This window comes from Falco naumanni, chromosome 2 (assembly GCF_017639655.2).
Source record: "Falco naumanni isolate bFalNau1 chromosome 2, bFalNau1.pat, whole genome shotgun sequence".
NCBI classification, from domain to species: domain Eukaryota; kingdom Metazoa; phylum Chordata; class Aves; order Falconiformes; family Falconidae; genus Falco; species Falco naumanni.
In genome coordinates, this window is record NC_054055.1 from 56,846,043 (window position 1) to 56,863,893 (window position 17,851).

Below are 17,851 nucleotides of genomic sequence, written 5' to 3' on the forward strand. Positions count from 1 at the left end.
ACAGCAGTCATCACACAAAACCACTTCTGTTAAGGTGTCTCTGCATACTCAGGTGCAAGGCAAGCATCACATTTCTAGCTGTGGTCCAGCCAAATGGGGAGATTGCACAGATGGCCCTCCTGTTGTCTCAGCCTACACAGCTGGGAAAAATCTTGCATTTCTCTGCAGTTTTCCATCTGAAGATTTCTTCCCCGGCACAAGCGCATTTTAACCTCACCCTTGCTCCCAGCAAACAGGGATAGCTAATAGTTATGTAGTAGTATTGTCTTAGTTTAAGAAGCAACAAAAGTAAGTCTAAGATAAATTCATGAGCATGTTAATACACAAGGCAAGCTCAACCATTACTACCACAATTTAGAGAGCCTTCCTGAAATGAGCATCAGAAAAGGGTTTGGGAGCTGGAGAAACAACATTCACAGCTTCACACCTACATTAAAATACTCCCATATTAACGTCATAACAAACTAAATCCCTCACTGACTTGCTTTTTATGGTGTTGATCTTTCACTGCTTCCAAAATAATAATAAAACCCACCAGGATCGGGCTTGTAATGATGAAAGAACCACAGGCAACTGGGTTTGGATGTGAACTATTTAGTGAGCCAGTCGTGAGCAGACATCATTCAAATACGACTGTACGTTGCTGGATGCAGAATGCAGAAATAATTGTGCAAACTGACGACTGGCTGTTCTGAAGGAAGACACCAGGCAGAGCGGGACTACAGCAAGTTTACATGAGCTGGCAACTTCATCCTTTTAACAGAAAATCTGGCAAGCTTTCCTGATGAGTGCAAATTACTCCAAAATTACACACACAAGAGAGTGCTTATACCATCAAAGCTCTGGGTACTCCCAAGCTTACAAATATATTGGGACAGTAAAGCTAAAGTCACTGAACGTGATGGAATGCTCAAGTGAAAATCACTGCATTGCAATGGTACAGAGCGTGCCTGCAGAAATGCTGAACGCTATCCTTATTGCCCACAGGAGTATCAGCAAGGGTTTGAGATAGCTTACCTTGCCAGGCATTACTGCTCCCATAAAAGTGAAATCAGCATCAAATGCTAGAAATCCACAGAGAAAGAACCTCAGAAACGCCTCTGTTCAATGCTACTGCAGCCCTATTGAAAACAAATGGAAATTACACTTACTTCCCCCACTACAAAAATCCCAGCCGCTGCACAAACAAATCAAGCCAGAACGTCATACTTCGTCACAACCTGCAGTTTGTGTGGAGGTGATGAAAGATAACAACCCATGATTCATAACTGACTCATTTGGGAAATCTCTAATGGATTTAACACATTAAAGCAAGTTCTAACCACCAAGAACACTAATAGTGCAGAAGGGGGTAAAAAAAAAAAAAGAGGATGACAAGCAAAATCCTAATTATATTAATGTCCTGATGGGTATTTTTAGGCCAACGATTTTTAAAGCAAAACAGCAAGGAATCTGTTTTCAAGTAGTTCTAGATAATTCCTGACAAGGCTAATGAATTGTTGTAATTATTACATGCCCATCCCTCTTCTAGTAATGAAAAATCCTAGTGATATACAGGTGGTAGGTGGTAGTGTGTAGGAATATCTAATGCAGAAGAAATTCTGTGAATAAAGAGAAGCCCTGTGATCAGACACCATTTGCAATCTCCAGTTGTAGCCTTCTGTAAGGAGAGGGAAAAGATCTCATTTTTATCTGCTTAAGGGAGGGGTGGGAGTTGGGTTACTTTGGTCTCCTCTACTTATCCTAAACTTTTCTTTCTCTCTTGCTATTTTATGAATTGGCTTAATTAATTTGTAGTTGTAATACTTACTGAGCTGTACATGTGTTTAATTTTGTTAAGAAAAGGTGAAACTGTGGTTGGTGGGTTTGTTGGCTAATATTGTTGCTCCTGTATCAAGGAAATAGCACTTTTGATAACAGCTTGATCTCTCTTTCCTGTTCTGAGACATAATATAAGGCAGGGATACAAAAAGGTCTTTGTATCACATTCTTTCAATATATACATCCATATATATGTATTTATATATATGAGTGTACTTGTTTGCTTTGTTTGAAAATGTGAGAGATTTTCTTTGCAAAAGATTAGTGATTGGTATTTCAGTCTGTTTGATAACTTGCAGAGAAAATTTTGCTCTTAGGGACATGCGTTCTAGTCTAATGGCTTTATTTATTTACTCATGTATATTAGTATATTCAATGATGCATGTGCCACATAAAGGACTTGGGATTATTTCTCAGCATGATGAATATGTGGCATGAATTGTTCCTCTAGGTGCAGCTACAGGCTTTGATGTATTCAAGGGTAGGCTTCCTCCGCTAAGTTTAAAGTTCAGGAGTTCAAAGGCACTTCTAATTAGAAATTAACCACGACACTTTAAAAACAAGAAGGGAACAACCTATTCCATGCCTGAAGAACTTGGCAGGGGGCATTCTCAGAAGCCAGCAGACACTGGTGTGCTGAGAAGTGTCTTGCAGAAAAGGGGTTGAGTTCAGGGGCAGCACAAACAGGAGAGTGACCTCTTACAGTCCTGCGCTGGAAAACAGGCCCCTCGGCTCCTCTAGGCCCTGTCTCGAGAGCAAGGTCTGCACCGTGAGCTGTAACAGGCTTTATTTACAGCTGTCTATATCACTCCGACCATATGGTAGATATCTAGCTGAATATCCAGATGGATGCATGCCCTCGGGGCATCATACCAGCCCCAGCCCAGACAGTTCAAGCAAATCTTTAACTTTCCTGTCTTTTCTGGTGTGGCGCAGAAACCGAGAAGCTGACAGACAGAGGCAGCAGGTTAATCACTGAAACGCAGCTGGGCAAAGAGCCTGTCAGCTGCCAGGCGTGCATCCAAGGATGCTGCTGGTCCCTGCCAAGAGCCAAGAAACACACCGGTGCCTGAGAGGTTCACCGGGCAACGGGGCAGTTTCTGCTTGCACGACACGCTCACCTGCGGCAGCCACTGTTAGAGGCGTGAGAGGGGCTGATGGATGGGGGTGTTAGAGACGTGAGAGGGGCTGATGGATGAGGGCTCGGGACTCGGAGATGTCCATTTGCTGAGCCACTCATGCCATGACTCGTCAAGGTGAGAGCAGCCAGCCGACACGTGCGGTTAGGTGGGAGGCCTGGAAGAACCCAGGACAATATTAGGCTGGTTGGAGTGGGCAAGAAAAGGCTGCTCGGTCAGCGCTCCAGGAATCAGGTTTAAAAATATGCACAAAAATAACTTTTCAACTTTTGTTGAAAGTTTTGTTCGAGGATTGAACTTTCCCTTTGTTTTAACTGTATCTTTTCCTTTTTACACTTTAAACTCAAATCCTCAAAACCCATCATTCCTTTAATTTCTCTGGTCACCCCGTGTAGAGGTCGGGCATAACTCCTGCCTGAGACTGGTGACCTCCAGCCGCATCCCCTGCAGCAGCAGTGGCTTGAAACAGAGCTGCTATGGGGCTCTGCAGAGGCAGATCACAGGCAGGTGAGAGGGGCTTGCGCCTTGGGTCAAGCTTAAGCAAACCTCAGCCTGCAGAGGTGTCCGGCGCTGGGAATCGTGCTGCCAGAGCTGGAAAACATTTGTGGCAGAGGTGGGTAAAACCTCCTGCAAAGTACTGGCAGCAAAAGGGCCGGGAGCAAACTCCAGGGCATTGCACTGGTTTGATGAGGATCTCAGCCTGAGGTTAGCTCCTATTTGGGATGGGAGGAAAACTGAAACTAGTCCAAGCGTGTGATCCCAAAATCAGTATTTTCTCAGCTCAAGAGTATGTGATGTGTCACCAGAAAGTGCCCGGCAAGGACAATGGCTGGCATAGGACCACAGCTCCACAAGGCTCTAGTAAGCTCTGCCACTGACCAGCCTGCTCACAGGCACCCATAAGCTGATGCTTACGCCGAAGGCAGTCCCTCTAGGTTTCCTTTACAAGCAAGAGAATTCCTCTCATAAATCAGCACATCTTCCAGAGATGCCCTATATTTAATGGGGCTGGAGGAGGGAGAGTGGGATTTATGACAGGGTATTGAATTTCATGCATGATTATGTTTTGCATTCATATTAAAGTGCCGTATTTTGCATTAACAGGATATCTAGCAATAACACAAACACTTCCTCCAGCTGAATTTTAACATTTCTGTCAGGTTCTTTAATGGATGCAAGAAACGTGTAGCTGTTGCATGCCAGGTTATGTCCTAACTCTCTCTTACCAAATCAGGTTTATCCCGTATGTACATAGAAAAGTTAACACTTCTCAGAACCCCACATGAAAAAAATGCTCTGGGTGATCTTTCCAAATAAACCCTTAATCCTCAGACACCACTGAAAGTCATTTTTGTCAATAGTGCACTATCTCATAGAAAAAAAAAAAAAAGAGTAGTTGCTACAATAAGCACTAGTGTCTCCAGCCTCACTGTTTGGCATCTGCTGGCAGTTATATTTTGCTGGTATTTGTCAAGCAATTTAGACTTAAAAGCCACCACTTTGCCACACTGAGACTTCTGAAATTTATGAAATTGCTGTTGGAAGTTTTTCTGATTCCTGCCTACACGTAGCACATCAGGTAATTACACCAGACACTGGGAAAGAAAAAGAAACTAAATTTCCCCAGAGCACAAAGTAAAGAGGTTGCTTCATTATTCCATTTTCTCCCACTTTACAACTTTACTTACTAAAAAAAAAAAAGTGCAGTGCAATATTTAAATCCACATAAAAGCCTTACTATCAAAATCAGAAGCACCGGCTCTGTGCATACAGCATCATTCTGTGCTGCAAACTTTCCTTACAAACAGGAGTTGTCAAAACTGTTTGAGAATTCCTCTTTTTTCTAAAAGTTGGAATGCGTTTCTGACATGAAAAAGACTTTACATAGTTTTATCACTAAATTCTCAAAAGTACCCTTCTTCACGTGGCTTGCAGCTAAAATGAATTAAAGAGCTAGAATGAACATCTAAATGAGCCACTGAAATAAACAGCTGAGAAAAGACACTTGAACAAAGAGCTAAACAGAAAAACACAGTGGAAAATGCTTTATTTCTTTACAAGGGCAATAGCAAGGTAGAACTTCTGCAATGTAATGAAAGAATTTTTTTTTCTGTATGGGAAAATGAAAGCATTAACATAACAGGCAGAGCACATTGTGTCCTGTCCTTGGCAAATGCCTTGTTGGATACTCTGGACTGTAACCCAGCAAAAATAAGCACCCCAAATGAATTTTCTCCTAGGTAATATACTGCTCCATTTACCATGTGCAGTAGACACTGGCAGCCTGTTTTTTTTGAGAGTCAGTGTGGGGGCACAGCATTGCACTGAGGAGTAGGGAGACCCCGTGCTGCACACAAATTGCACACAAAAGGAACCGAAGCACTGCTTCGTACACTAAAAAACCTTCTGAGTACATTTGATCCATTTGATTTTTGACAAGGCTCTTGGGGGATGGGAAGGCAGGGGGAACCTAATCATGTCCCCCAGCACGTGCACACTCCCATCTGCATCTATGTTTTTAAAGTGTTTTTTTTCTGGTCTGATCTCATTACTGTTAGTTTTATTTGTGATTCTTTAAGCTCAGCAAGTTTAAATTTTATTTTAGATCTGTGCTCTTTATCCAAGAGCTTCTGTGCTTGCAGGCAGCCCCCCTTTTTGCTGGAGGGTTTTACCCACTTCTGTCAAATCAGTCTGGCTATCACTTCTATTTCAAATACACACACCACTTCAGAAACCAAACCAAACCAGCAGGCTCAAAAGAAGCAGCATTGCTGGTGGATCAAATGCATGTTAATTTCAACCCGTTTATTGATTTTTTTTCTTAATCTGTATTGATCAAAACAAGTCACATATTATTTCCTTATTCCCATTGTTTCTGAGTTGCTTGAGCATGTTGATCTAAGTCAGCTTTTAACTGTGCTTTGTCACTGTGACCTTTTTTGATCCCAGCCCATTTGCTCTCAAATGAAGTCACGCTATAGAAGCTCTTTTGCTCCTCGTTGTGGTTTTCATGCTCTCAGTTAAATGAAACTTTTCTATGCCACCGGCTGGGGCAGCTGGTACCTGGTAAACAGCAGGGCCAGAGACGGTAAACCACAGCACCCTCCTCGCGGCACAGCCCTTCTCTGAGAAAGTAAGGGACCACTGTGGGAAATGGGGAGAAGAACAGGAGGAGGGCATGGAGAAGAGCTTGCCTGCAGATAGAGATATGGTGGGAAGGTGTGAGGCCACTACCTTGACTCACCTTCAACTGTCTCCCCTTCCTCCCAGCTGGAAGCTGGGAGAAATATGTGTTGAGGGCTGTTGTACATAAGCAGGGCTAGGTACAAAGAGCATGGTGTAAATTATCACCCCTTGTCCGTGCTCTCCTGCAGCTTATTTCTGTCTCCTCCAGGGATTTTGCCATGCCTGTCAGTCACCTCACACCGTGTCATCTCCTCAACCAATGTCTCCAGTTGCTACCGCCCCTATTAGTTGAAGCACACGCTTATCAGCTTTGTTCCTTGCATCCACTTGGGAAATGAGTCCCTTTTTTCCAGAAGCTCGTCTCTTCTCTTCATCCCTGCCCTGCTGTCTCAGGAAGGTTATTACAATGGCACAGCTAAAGACCTCCGTGTCATGCTCCCTGCTTTAGCATATCCAGAGGCATCCTCAAAAAAAAAAAAAAAAAGAAAAAAGAAAAAAAGGATGACCACTGGAAACATTTCCCTATGTGTAAACAAACAGCTGGCAAAGTAGTTAAATGTACCACTGTTATGAACTGAGATACATGTATTGGTGAAAAGATTTCGGCACGTGGGCTGAGTAACAGGGTAGCAGGAACCACATGCAATCGTGTTCTGAGTGTAACATATAACATATAATCATCAGTGCACCAGTGCGCCACTTAGAGCTATAATAAGCCAAATGCCTCCCAGTGCTACTACTCTATTTGCTTCAATGAGGTAACAAAATCATAGGGTAATAGAGTAATTCAGGTTAGAAGGGACCTCCAGAGGTCATCTAGTCCAAACCATGTCTGATCAGCTGGCCTTGTTCAGGGCCGTGCCCAGCTGAGTCTTGAACACCTCGAAGGATGGAGATTCCACAGCCTCTCTGGGCAGCCTGCTCCAGTGCTTGACCACCCTCATAGGGAACATTTTTTTCCTAATAACTAATGGGAATTTCCCATGTTCCAGCTCACGCCCCTTGGCCTGTTCCTGTGCTTCTCCCCGAGGGTCAGCTCTAGCTTTTCCGAGTCCTCTGACCGGGAGTTATCCTGGTGTCTGCAAAAGGTGACAGGCTCCTTGTGCCCAGATCTGTCAGGTGCTCAGGAAACGGCAGAGACCGGCTGCGGCACACAAGGGCAGAGGACACGCTCGGTGGGAAAGTGTTCCCACTCTGGGAACACCAAGGTCTCAACCCTGTCCTGCAGCTCAGCCACCGGTAAGGACTCAGCCTCCTCATCTTTACGGCTCACTGCAAGGATCGTTTCTGAACACTGGCTGCTTTGGAAAGACATTTGCTTATCTGCCTCCCAGCTCCATTAGATCCTTTTAAATTCCATCAGACACCGTGTTCTTTTATTTTGCAGACACTTTCTAAATCACATTACGTAAGGCCACATGTTCTAAAAATGAGCCTGAAAGTTTCCCTCCTTTCCTCTGCAACCTACCTGCATTTAGCAAACCTTGATTTGATGTGGAGGCAATGACGAGAGCTGCACCTGTGCTGTTGACCAGGTGGAATGCACCTCCAGTAAAGTAGGAGATGCACTTCTTCACATTTCCTGCTTAGTTTGTTAAACTGGTTATATCTATTTTTAAAAGCATTGTATTACATCAGGGAACAACACAGGCTTTTTTCAACAAAATTAAGCTGACCAGGAAAAAATAAAAAAGAAATAACGCATTAATCTCAGTGTCAAGAAACAAAGTCTGTAATGTCTGAACGCGCTGCACAGAATGGGAGAGGGGAAAGTTTATTGGCATGTGGAATGCAATTTTTCACTCCTTTAAAATGTTCTGGGTTGTCACTTCCTATTAATTTTTTACTTTTTGTTACGTAATAGATGAACTACATAGCTTAAAATCATTCTTGTCCTGGCAGTTTACAAAAGACGTGCAGTAATTTAATTTAATTCCATTTCTGATAGCTTAAGAAAAACAACAGTGGCGGCCCCAGCAAGGAGTGGTGATTATTAACTGATGTTCCCACTCCAATGGATTTTTTTTAGGCAGTGCAGAAACATACATTTCTCGGCTCTCCTTTGGAGAAGAGGATCTGGTTGCTCATTTTTTAGGCAGCACTTTTTGTTCTGCACAATGCAGAACACCACGCAAGGCTCCTCATTTTACAGTTGTGTTAATCTCCTCTAAAGCATACGCCAATTCGAGATTTATTCCCCAGATCTATCACCGGCAGCAGACCTGATCTTGCCCTGGTGATGACACTCTTACGAGCCTGCCTATATTTCCCACATATCTGCCTTATCTTATCTTTTCAATATTCAGATTCTCAGGGAAACCCTAGCAAACAAGGAAGTTGTCCTTCAGCCTTAGAAAAATAAAGTTGGGGGTTTTTCTTTTGGCACCCTGCTCTTGGCACCCTGGAAATCATAACACGGCAGAGCCAGGAAAGAGTCTCAAGTTGCCCAACCTATGCATGGTAAAATTACAAGAAAAATTACTCCGGTACAAAGGCATGACGACCCTAGCTTGCTTATCCTGGCTGCAGAACAAATGTTGTTGTCACCTGGTGTTTAACTTATGAGGCAATAACAATTGCTTGTGATTTTGATCCTGCAAGAGCTAAAATAATATCCTGTATTTCAGACTTGAGAGCAAAACTGTTTCTGAAGGACTCTTCCATACATAGTAATACAATAAACTTTTGTACATTTTAAAAATCCAACTATTTAATAATATTCCATTCTGATTTGTAAAATACACACAGTTAAAAAATCTTGAGACTCTGGAAAGTTCCCCCCTAGCTGGAAGCTAGCCGATGACATTCCAATTTACAAGAAGGCCATGAAGGAAGACCCAGGAAACCGCAGACCTGTTAGTCTAACCTCAGATCCTGGAAAAATTATGGAGAACATTATACTGGGTACTGTTGAAAGGCACGTAAAGAACAATGCAGTCATCAGCCACAGTCAACATGGGCTTACAAAGGGAAAGTCTTGTTTAAATAATTTGATATCCTTCTATGATAAGGTCACCTGCCTGGTGGATGAAGGGAAGGCGGTAGATGCAGTTTTTCTGGATTTCAGCAAGGCTTTTGATATTGTCCTTCACAGCATCCTACTGGTCAAGTTGTCCAACTGTGGGATGAGCAGGTTCACAGTGCGCTGGTGAAGAACTGACTGAAGGGCAGGGCTTAAATGGTTGTAGTGAATTGGGCTGGCAAAGAGTCACCAGCGGTGTTCCTCAGGGCCAGTCCTGTTCAACATATTTATCAACAATCTGGATGCAGGAGTTGAATGCACCATCAGCAAGTTTGCTGATGATACCACACTGGGAGGTGCTACTGGCTCTTTTGAGGGACAAGAGGTCTTGCAGAGGGATCTAGACAGATTGGAGCGTTGGGCAATCATCAGTGGGATGAATTTTAAGAAGTCCAAATGCTGGATTCTGCACTTGGGACAGAGTAACGCTGGGCACAAGTATGGTTTGGAGGAGGAGTGGCTGGAGAGCAGCCCTGCAGAAAGGGACCCGGGGGTGCTGGTGGGCAGCATGCTCAGCGTGAGTCAGCAGTGTGTCCTGGCAGCCACAGGGGGAAACTGCACCCTGGGGTGCATCAAACACAGCATAACCAGCCGGTCAAAAGAGGCGACCGTCCTGCTGTATTCAGCGCTGGCACAGCCTCACCTTGAGTAGTGTCTGCGGTCCTGGGCCCCACAACTGAAGCAGGATGTTCATGTGGATGTGTCCAGAGGAGGGCAACAAAGCTGGTGCCAGGGCTGGAAGGCATGTCCTGTGAGGAGCAGCTGAGGACTTTGGGCTTGTCTAGTTTGGAGAGGAGGAGGCTGAGGGGTGACCTCATTGCTCTCCGCAGGTTCCCAGGAGGGGAAGTGGGGAGGGAGATGATGATCTCTTCTCCCTGGGATACAATGACAGGACATGAGGGAACGGTCCAAAGCTGCACCAGGGAGGTTTAGACTGGACATCAGGAAGCATTCTTTTGCCAAGAGGGTGGTCGATCACTGGAACAGGCCTCCTCGAGAGGTGGTCGATGCCCCAAGCCTGTCAGTGTTCATGAGGCATTTGGACAATGCCCTTAATGACATGCTTTCACTTTCGGTCAGCCCTGAATTGGTCAGGCAGCTGGACTAGATGATTGTTGTAGGACTTCCAACTGAAATATTCTATTCTAAACACTTACTAACATTTCTGCTCAAAATGCCATTTTTGTGCCCAAGAGTCAATGAGACTTACCACAAAAAGTGAACCACAGGGCTCAGTTTTCTTACAAAAAGGTGTGAGCACATTTCTTTCGCAGCCTGAGGGAATAAATCTACACTTATTCAAATGACCCAGCACAAAACTGTGTGAATGCAGTGATCTGATCAATTCATGTCCAGAAAAAAATAACAGGAATCAGTCCCACAGCGGTCTGAGCATCTTAAATAAATAAATTCCTGAGTCATAGCTTGTCCCAAAACACAGGAACAAGAAACAAAGCAAAGGCCAAGTCTTTCACTCTACTACACAAGTTAAAAATAGCTAAGAAAGCCAAGTAAGCAAAGCCACAGCCAGAGCTTTGGTAGCAGGAGAACAGAGGCTGAAGGGAGTTATAGACATGTCTTCACATGGGTATGAAGTTCCTACCACAGCGATGGGGAGAAAAGGGGCCATTATTTTCTGGAAAATTGTAAGCTGGAAGATGTGTAATTTAAGCTCATGACAGAGGGACTTGCAGATGCACCAGAGAGAGGAACTGAAGATGTAACAAGGGGAGAAACACTGCCTCACAGATGAATGTTTTCCAATGTCTAATCCCTGCAGATCCCAGCCAACACAAAGAAAATGCCATGGGGAAACAGTATCTCTTGCAACTTCCCTTACGCTTCAACCTGAAGTGAATACTCAGCCATGCACAATGTCACTTGGGGTTTACACTACCACAGGTTAGATCAGAAGCTCATCATCTTACTTTGATTTTAGATGAGAAAGACAGTAACAACCGGACGAGTAATGCAAACATCCTCAGAAGCAGCAGTGTCAGGAGCAGAAAAAGACAAGCCTTTCCCTGAAGCTGAAGTGACTCTGGTCCTCACATATGCTGAGGCCACTTTACATCATTCTGGATAAAATGTGGTTTACAAGGTTACAAGGGAATGAACATTTTAAATCAGCCCTGCTTGAAGGGTCCTTACTGACAGGCAGAGAGTGGGTTTGAGGTGGAATTAATCTCGTCTGTCCTAAGCCACCTGCATGGGCTCTCCCTGAAGCCCCTGGCAGCAGGGACACATGGGTCCACACCGCACACTGCAGCTGAAGTCCAGCTCTGCTGAAAACTTCACAACACAGCGATCTGGGACAGCAGAACTGGTTATCAAACAGCCCGAGCCCGCAGCAGCTTCAGCAGGGTCACCCACCCAGCCTGCCCCTTCCACAGCCCCTGACTGTGTGTCAGGAACCTCCTCTTCCTCCTCCCTCTTCCCCGGGGTTCAGGCTCAGACCTAGAAGTCCTCAGGCCATGCTCCTATCCTTCAACGCTCGCTCCAGCCCTCTGGTCATAGTGTGGCAGCACGCTGAAAGCTGCCGTGGGCCCTGGCCAAAATTTGCCCAGACACTAGTCCCGGGGTTCCACAAGCTTTACACCAAACAAAGCGGCTTCATCACCAAGAGAACAGGCGAGCTCCCCACATCAAGAAAACACGATGACCCAGACTTGGACTCCAGTCTCCTACCCCCGACTGAATTCGATCCCAGCTGATAGCTGCTTGGATCGACCTAGCTTTCCACCATCAAGAGAAACCCAGTCTTCAAGACCTCAAAGTGCTATGATGAGGGAAAATATTAAAAAAAACTTTTCTTTTTTTATCCTTTCCGTTGCCATGCCCTGCTATAAATAGATCATAACGTCTTGTAGACGAGACTTGGATCTACAGCCATGCCCCTACTCTTTGACCCCGAAGCACTTCTCTGTGCCCCAAAGTGGGCTCTGGCTGCAGCCTGACACCCTGGCAGAGTGCAGCTCACCCACATCGAGACCCTTTCACGCTCTTTTCCCTCCAGGGGAGAGGACGCCTCGGCAGGGAGGCTGAGCGGGAGCTGTAGCACACTCTGTGAATGCTGCCGGGCAAACAAGCCCACGGCCTGCTCCCCCCTTCTCCCTCTTCCCTGCTGGTGCCTCTGCGGGTCACCCACGTGTCAAGGGGTACCAGGGAGGCAGAGAGCGGGCAAAGAGCCATGGCATCGGTAAACGCAGCTGCATACCCCATTTTATCCTGCTGGGGCATTAGCAAATCAACAAACAGCCCGTTCCCACTGAGCTCTGACAGGCGTCCAAGGGTACACCTCACTAGCTGTTTGGTTTAGTTGTTTTTTAATGTCTATAAGGTGACTGCATCCGGGTTTGTGTCCACACAGCAAAACCAAAGAGCATTCATCAGAAGAACGGTGATGTAAATGTGGCTTCTTATCCTCCAGTGATTGCCCGTCTGGCAAAAAGGTTTAGAAATTGTAACAATAGTTTTGAAATAAATAGGAGGAAAGTAAAGACCGGCAGTGTACTTTCCACATCAATGGCAAATATATTACTGGTGTGGAAAGCAAACAGCTTCGAACAAGAGGAGAAGCCGTGGTTGATAACCACCCCCGTGAGCTGCAGGCTCGAGTGCCAGCGCATCAAGACCAGGGTAGAAACCCCAGGTCCATCACCTCACACGGCAAAACCAGCTGTCAGAGGCCGCGCCGCCTGCGGCCGGGCAGCAAGGGGAGCCCAGCTGAGATTCGGGGGATTAAACCCCCCTCGCCGCCTATTTCCGAGCTTACCTCCCGTGTGAACGCGGAGCGCCCGGTGTGGGCGGCACACCGCGAGCAGGTCCTCACCCCCCGCCCCCTCCCCGGGCAAGGCTGTTTGCGGGGGCGGGGGGCGCTTCCTGCGTGCAGGATGCGCAAACCTGACCCGGCGCTAAGGAGGGACCCGCCGCGCTGCGGCCGCCCCCCCGCACCGCTCACCGGCGGGGGGACGGGGACACCGACGCCCAACGGCAGGTCCCCGCCGCCGTCGGTTTGCCTTCGGGTCCCGTTACTGCACGCCCGGGGCGGGCGGCAGAGCTGCCCCCTCCGGACCCGAGCGGCCGGGGGGACCCGGGGGGACCCCGGGGGCGGGGCGGGGCGGGGCGGGGGCGGCCCCGGGGGCGCGGGCAGGTCCCTCCGCAGCTGCGGCCGCCCCCGCCCCGCCGCGCCCCGCCCGCCCGCCCGCCGCCGGGACTCCGCCGCCGCGGCTCCGCGCCGCCCGCCCGCCGCCCGCTGCCTGCCTGCCGCCGGGCCCATGGCGAGCACGTCGGCGGAGATCATCGCCTTCCTGCTGACCATCTCGGGCTGGGTGCTGGTCTCCTCTACGCTGCCCACCGACTACTGGAAAGTGTCCACCATCGACGGCACGGTCATCACCACCGCCACCTTCTGGGCCAACCTCTGGAAGACCTGCGTGACCGACTCCACCGGCGTCTCCAACTGCAAGGACTTCCCATCCATGCTGGCGCTGGACGGTCAGGCTCCCGCCGACCCCCATCCCACCCACCCACACCCCCCGCCCCCGCGCCGGCCCGGGGCTCCGGGGCTCCTCCCGGATGGGGCCCGGAGCCGGCGGGGCCGGGCGATGCCCCCGGCGGGGCTGGCGGGCGGGGGGCGGCGGGGGCGCCCGCGCGGGGTCGTGGGCAGGTGCCTGGGTGTCCGTGGTGGCCCCTCTGGCTTTCCCTCCCTCCCTTGCCTCCCCCCCCCCCCGCCCCCGCCCGCCCGCCCCGAAGGCTCCGTGCGTGTGGATTTGACACAAGAAGAATGCGGGCAGATTTTTCTTGCTGATTAATTTTCCGACTGTCGTGACATTCCACTTTTTTGTGGTTTTGCCAGCCATGCTACGGTCGGTGGAGAAGAACAAGCCGTGGCGTCGTTTTGTTTTAATTTATGTTCCTTTGCTTTTTCTTTTTGCTGAGCAGTTATTAATTCGGATGTAATTGCTTCATTGATAAATGACAGTGTAAAAGCTTGGGGCGGTGAGGGATGCGCAGGTATGACGAAGTGATGCAGAGCTCAGCCTGGGTTTAGGCGGTGTTATTTTGAAGCAAAGCTGAGAGTTTTGCTGTAGGGCCTGAAACCAGAGGCTGCCTTGGGGCTGCGCTTCTTCCCTGGTTAAGGGGAAACTGGTTTGCCCTTTTGGGCAACTGGGTCTCTGCAGGAAAGGTTTGCAACTAAACTTTTGGTTGATAAGTCTGCGCTGATGATGGCTGGGAGAAACAAGGGAAAGTGAAGGTCATGCGGGTTTATGGCCTCAGGAGTGACTGTAAAGGAAGGAAGAAAAGGTTTTTAAAATTATGGCACCTTTTCCAAGTTTTTATAGTCATAAACAAATGCAATATACAGTGTTCCAGTGGCTTTGATACAAAAACAATTTAATAAATCGGGCCTATTGTTCACGCTCTGGCCAGGCACTCCCTTTGCACTGGAGTCTGAGAGTGGATTTTGCTGTGAAAGGTTTGTTTGAAAGGAAAAGAAAGTCTGTTAATCAAATTACTAACAGAGATTAATGTTATCATCACAGGGATTAATGTTATCATGAAGCTAATTAATACCACTATCAGAAAACCTTTAACCTCTGTTTGTACAAAGGACTAAAAAGAGGTAATGCAGGCAGCCCTTAAGCATCACTGTTGCAGGATGCTTCCCTTGGATGGAGAAGTACCATTCCCCAAACCTTCTTTTGAGCCAGCCCCGTGGTGGCGGGGGGGTTTGCCAGTTCCTCCAAAGGGCTGGGAGGGTGGGCTGGTCTCAGTTGGCATCAGTCACCCTGTCACCCTATGGCCAAGTGTAGCAGCTGAGAACGTGGTTTCCAGGCTGAGGCAAGGAGCTGTGGTCTGTGTGCAGGTGGGCATGGAGCAATTGCCAGTGTGTAACCTTTTGGATCCACCAAAATTTAGCTGTTCTTTTAGTTCTGCATTAATCTGTTTTCAGAGTGAGAAAAGCATAGTTACAAACAAGGTGTGCAGAACTGGGAATACTTAAAATTCCAAAAAGAAGAAGAGACTTGACAGCAAAGCCCTTACCACCCCTTCCTCCAAACACTGGTGTGTTGAGATGTGGTGTGTTGGGTAATGTGTTCTACTTGCCCAAGGAATGAGTTTCTGAGGCACCTTGTGCACAGTGAAGCAGCCATCAGAGCACTAACGCATTTTGGACAGAAATGAATCTGCAATGCATGTCTGGAAGGGCCTTATCCCCTCCTCCTGGCCAGACTGTTTGTCAGTAGTGGAAGTGGAAGGTTCTTGGCTTCAGTGTTTCTCAATAACAACTCCAATACGCTGTGGGGCCAGGTCCTGGTGCCCAGGCACTATGTGAATGAAGGGCAGGCTGGAGAGAAACACCACCCGCACGGCACGGGCTAGGCAAGCTGGGAGGGGGCGGAGGGGCAGCCACCGCAGTCAGAGGTGCTCTCCACAGCTGGCCGAGCCCAGACTCCCCTCCTTGTGGTTACGGGCTCTGCTGGAACCCGTTAGTGTCTAACAGTGGGTGTGCACATCCTCTTCTCACCCTAACCCTTCCCCGGTGCAGGAGTGTACCTCAGGGTTGCGGTACGTCACACATAGCTTTGGAGGATTCGTGTGTCAGCACTAAGGCAAATCTGCCTTGGCCCCCGAGTAGCCTCTCCCTTCCCTCCTTTCCCTCTTTGCACAGACTTGCAAAGCTGGATCCCATTCCCTGTGATCAGGAGCACGGGAACTTCCTCACTCCATCCTCAGGTGGGGGTCTCAGAAGACACAAAAAAGGACAGATCTGGCTTCCCATTGTCCCTGAAGAGTTTGTGAGCAGAAACAATAACCCTATAGAGATATATGTAGTGATAACATGTTGCTTTCCTCAAAACGCTAGGGCAGGACTGGGAAATTACTAGAAATACTGTTGTTGTCCCAGGGAAAGGTGGCTCCGTTCCCCTCCTTCACACAGCTGGAGAGAATTTGCCTGGCAGAGCAGCTCCTGCTCTATGGAAATGCGTTTTTGTCAAATCGGAAACCTCGGAGTTGTGTTGGACTTCTTGTCTAGAGAGACTACTCGGGTCTGCCAGAGGTTCAGAGGCAACACGAGGGGGTAAGAAGTCGGGGTGTCACCATGCCAGTTGCTGGGTCTCTCCTCTGGCGTGCAGGAGAAGTGCTTCCTTCTTCAGAAGCGGTGTTGCAGTTTGGGTCAGGAGTGATCCAGAGGTGGGTCCCTCTTACCCTTGATTTGGTTTGCACCATGGAGTGGTCTTGGACTGTGTTCCCCAGATCGCTGTGAGGTGGCATGGCCGCAGGGCTGCCCCGATGGCTTTCAGCCCATTGCTCCGCACGAGTGGCCGCCAGAAAAAATTGCATGTGATGCCCTTCCACATTTATGCATTCCTGTGCAAGGAATCAATTGGGCCAGCCCTTGTTAAGGGCTCAGCCCCACATTATGTTTGCAAGCAAAAATATTCTTGCTGTCTGTGGGACTTTTGTGTGCTACCAGTCGTAGGTAGAACCTTAGTGATGAAACCACCGCCCAAAAGAGGATGTATCGGTTTCCCTCTTCCCAACGGTGGATCCGATGACCTTTTGCTAGAACAGAGCTGAACAAAAATTTACTCATGAGTTAAAAGAGGGTATTAGAGCTTAGAAAAACATACAAAAGCAATGGGTGTGTACTTTTGGAAGGAATCTGTGCTGTATCCGTAAGGCAACCTCTTCCACTTCACGTGATGCAAACTGCAAGATGCCACCAGAGGCATTTATTGTGAAAGTGACAATCCCCAGAACTTTGCATATTTTTTTTCTGAGTGTCATATGATATGAATATACGAATTCCTCCTAACTCTTCATGAGCATGAGAAGCAAGCATGGGGGCAATGAGGCAAAAAAGATGAAGATCTAACAAGATTAATTTGAATGCAAGACAAAACACATTTGTTTAAAAAAAACACACCTTGAAATAGGTTTCTCTTGGAATGCTGCTAAACATGACTTTATAAGTAATGGATGTTTGTCTGCTTGTCTGTTTAAAACACATGGCTTTTTGTTGCTTGGGAGCTTCATTTGGTTAATACGTACATGACAAGCTCCCTACAGGAGTTGGTGCAAATACAGAAAATAAATGTTTGGAAAAGGGACAGTTTTTGATCTTGAGTGGAGGAGTGTGGAGAAATAGGCAGCTCCCCTTCACACTTCTCTGCGTTATAACCCTTGGTAAGCAATATAATGTTCTTGCTTTCCTGCTTTCTAGCAAGCCAAGAAAAAGTTTAATTACTCCTACAGCCAAGTGTTATGCATCGTTTTAACTGAGGATCCAGATAATAGGAGGCTGGATTTGGTGAAAAGGTTAATTTCACCCTTTCACGCCTCCTAATGCTCCAGTCAGCCTAGTGGGACTAACTGAGCCTTTTGCTCTTCCATGTTACTGGTGTCAATTGTGATTTTCTTTTTTTCTCGTATATTTTGTTTTAAAAATGTGTGCCAGTTGGATGATTACACAGAGTCTTCTGCTTTTCCACGTTACTGGGTGTAGATTGTGGGTGTTTTTGGTATATTTATTTTAAAAATATGTGCCAGTTGGGTGATTGCTGTGGTGAACTGAAACAAGTCCCCCTGTGGTTGGCCGGCCCAATTCGGTGAAATATTTAGTGAGGAAGGTTATTCATTCAGCAGAGCTGAGCAGTCCCCCAGCTCATGCTGT

The 17,851-nt window shown here is 47.4% G+C and overlaps 1 protein-coding gene across 2 annotated transcripts in view; it reads left to right on the forward strand.

Moving 5' to 3' along the window:
- Nucleotides 1–17,851, forward strand: part of CLDN10 (claudin 10) — a 65,134-nt gene that overhangs the window by 36,154 nt on the left and 11,129 nt on the right. Inside the window, exon 1 of one of the 2 annotated variants that reach the window (XM_040584394.1) lies at nucleotides 13,404–13,665. The exons of the other annotated variant lie outside the window; for it this stretch is intronic. Coding sequence (XP_040440328.1) covers nucleotides 13,446–13,665 — 220 coding nt within the window. The 5' untranslated portion in view covers nucleotides 13,404–13,445. Of the gene's footprint in view, nucleotides 1–13,403; nucleotides 13,666–17,851 lie in introns of those variants that run through there. 2 annotated transcript variants of the gene reach the window in all.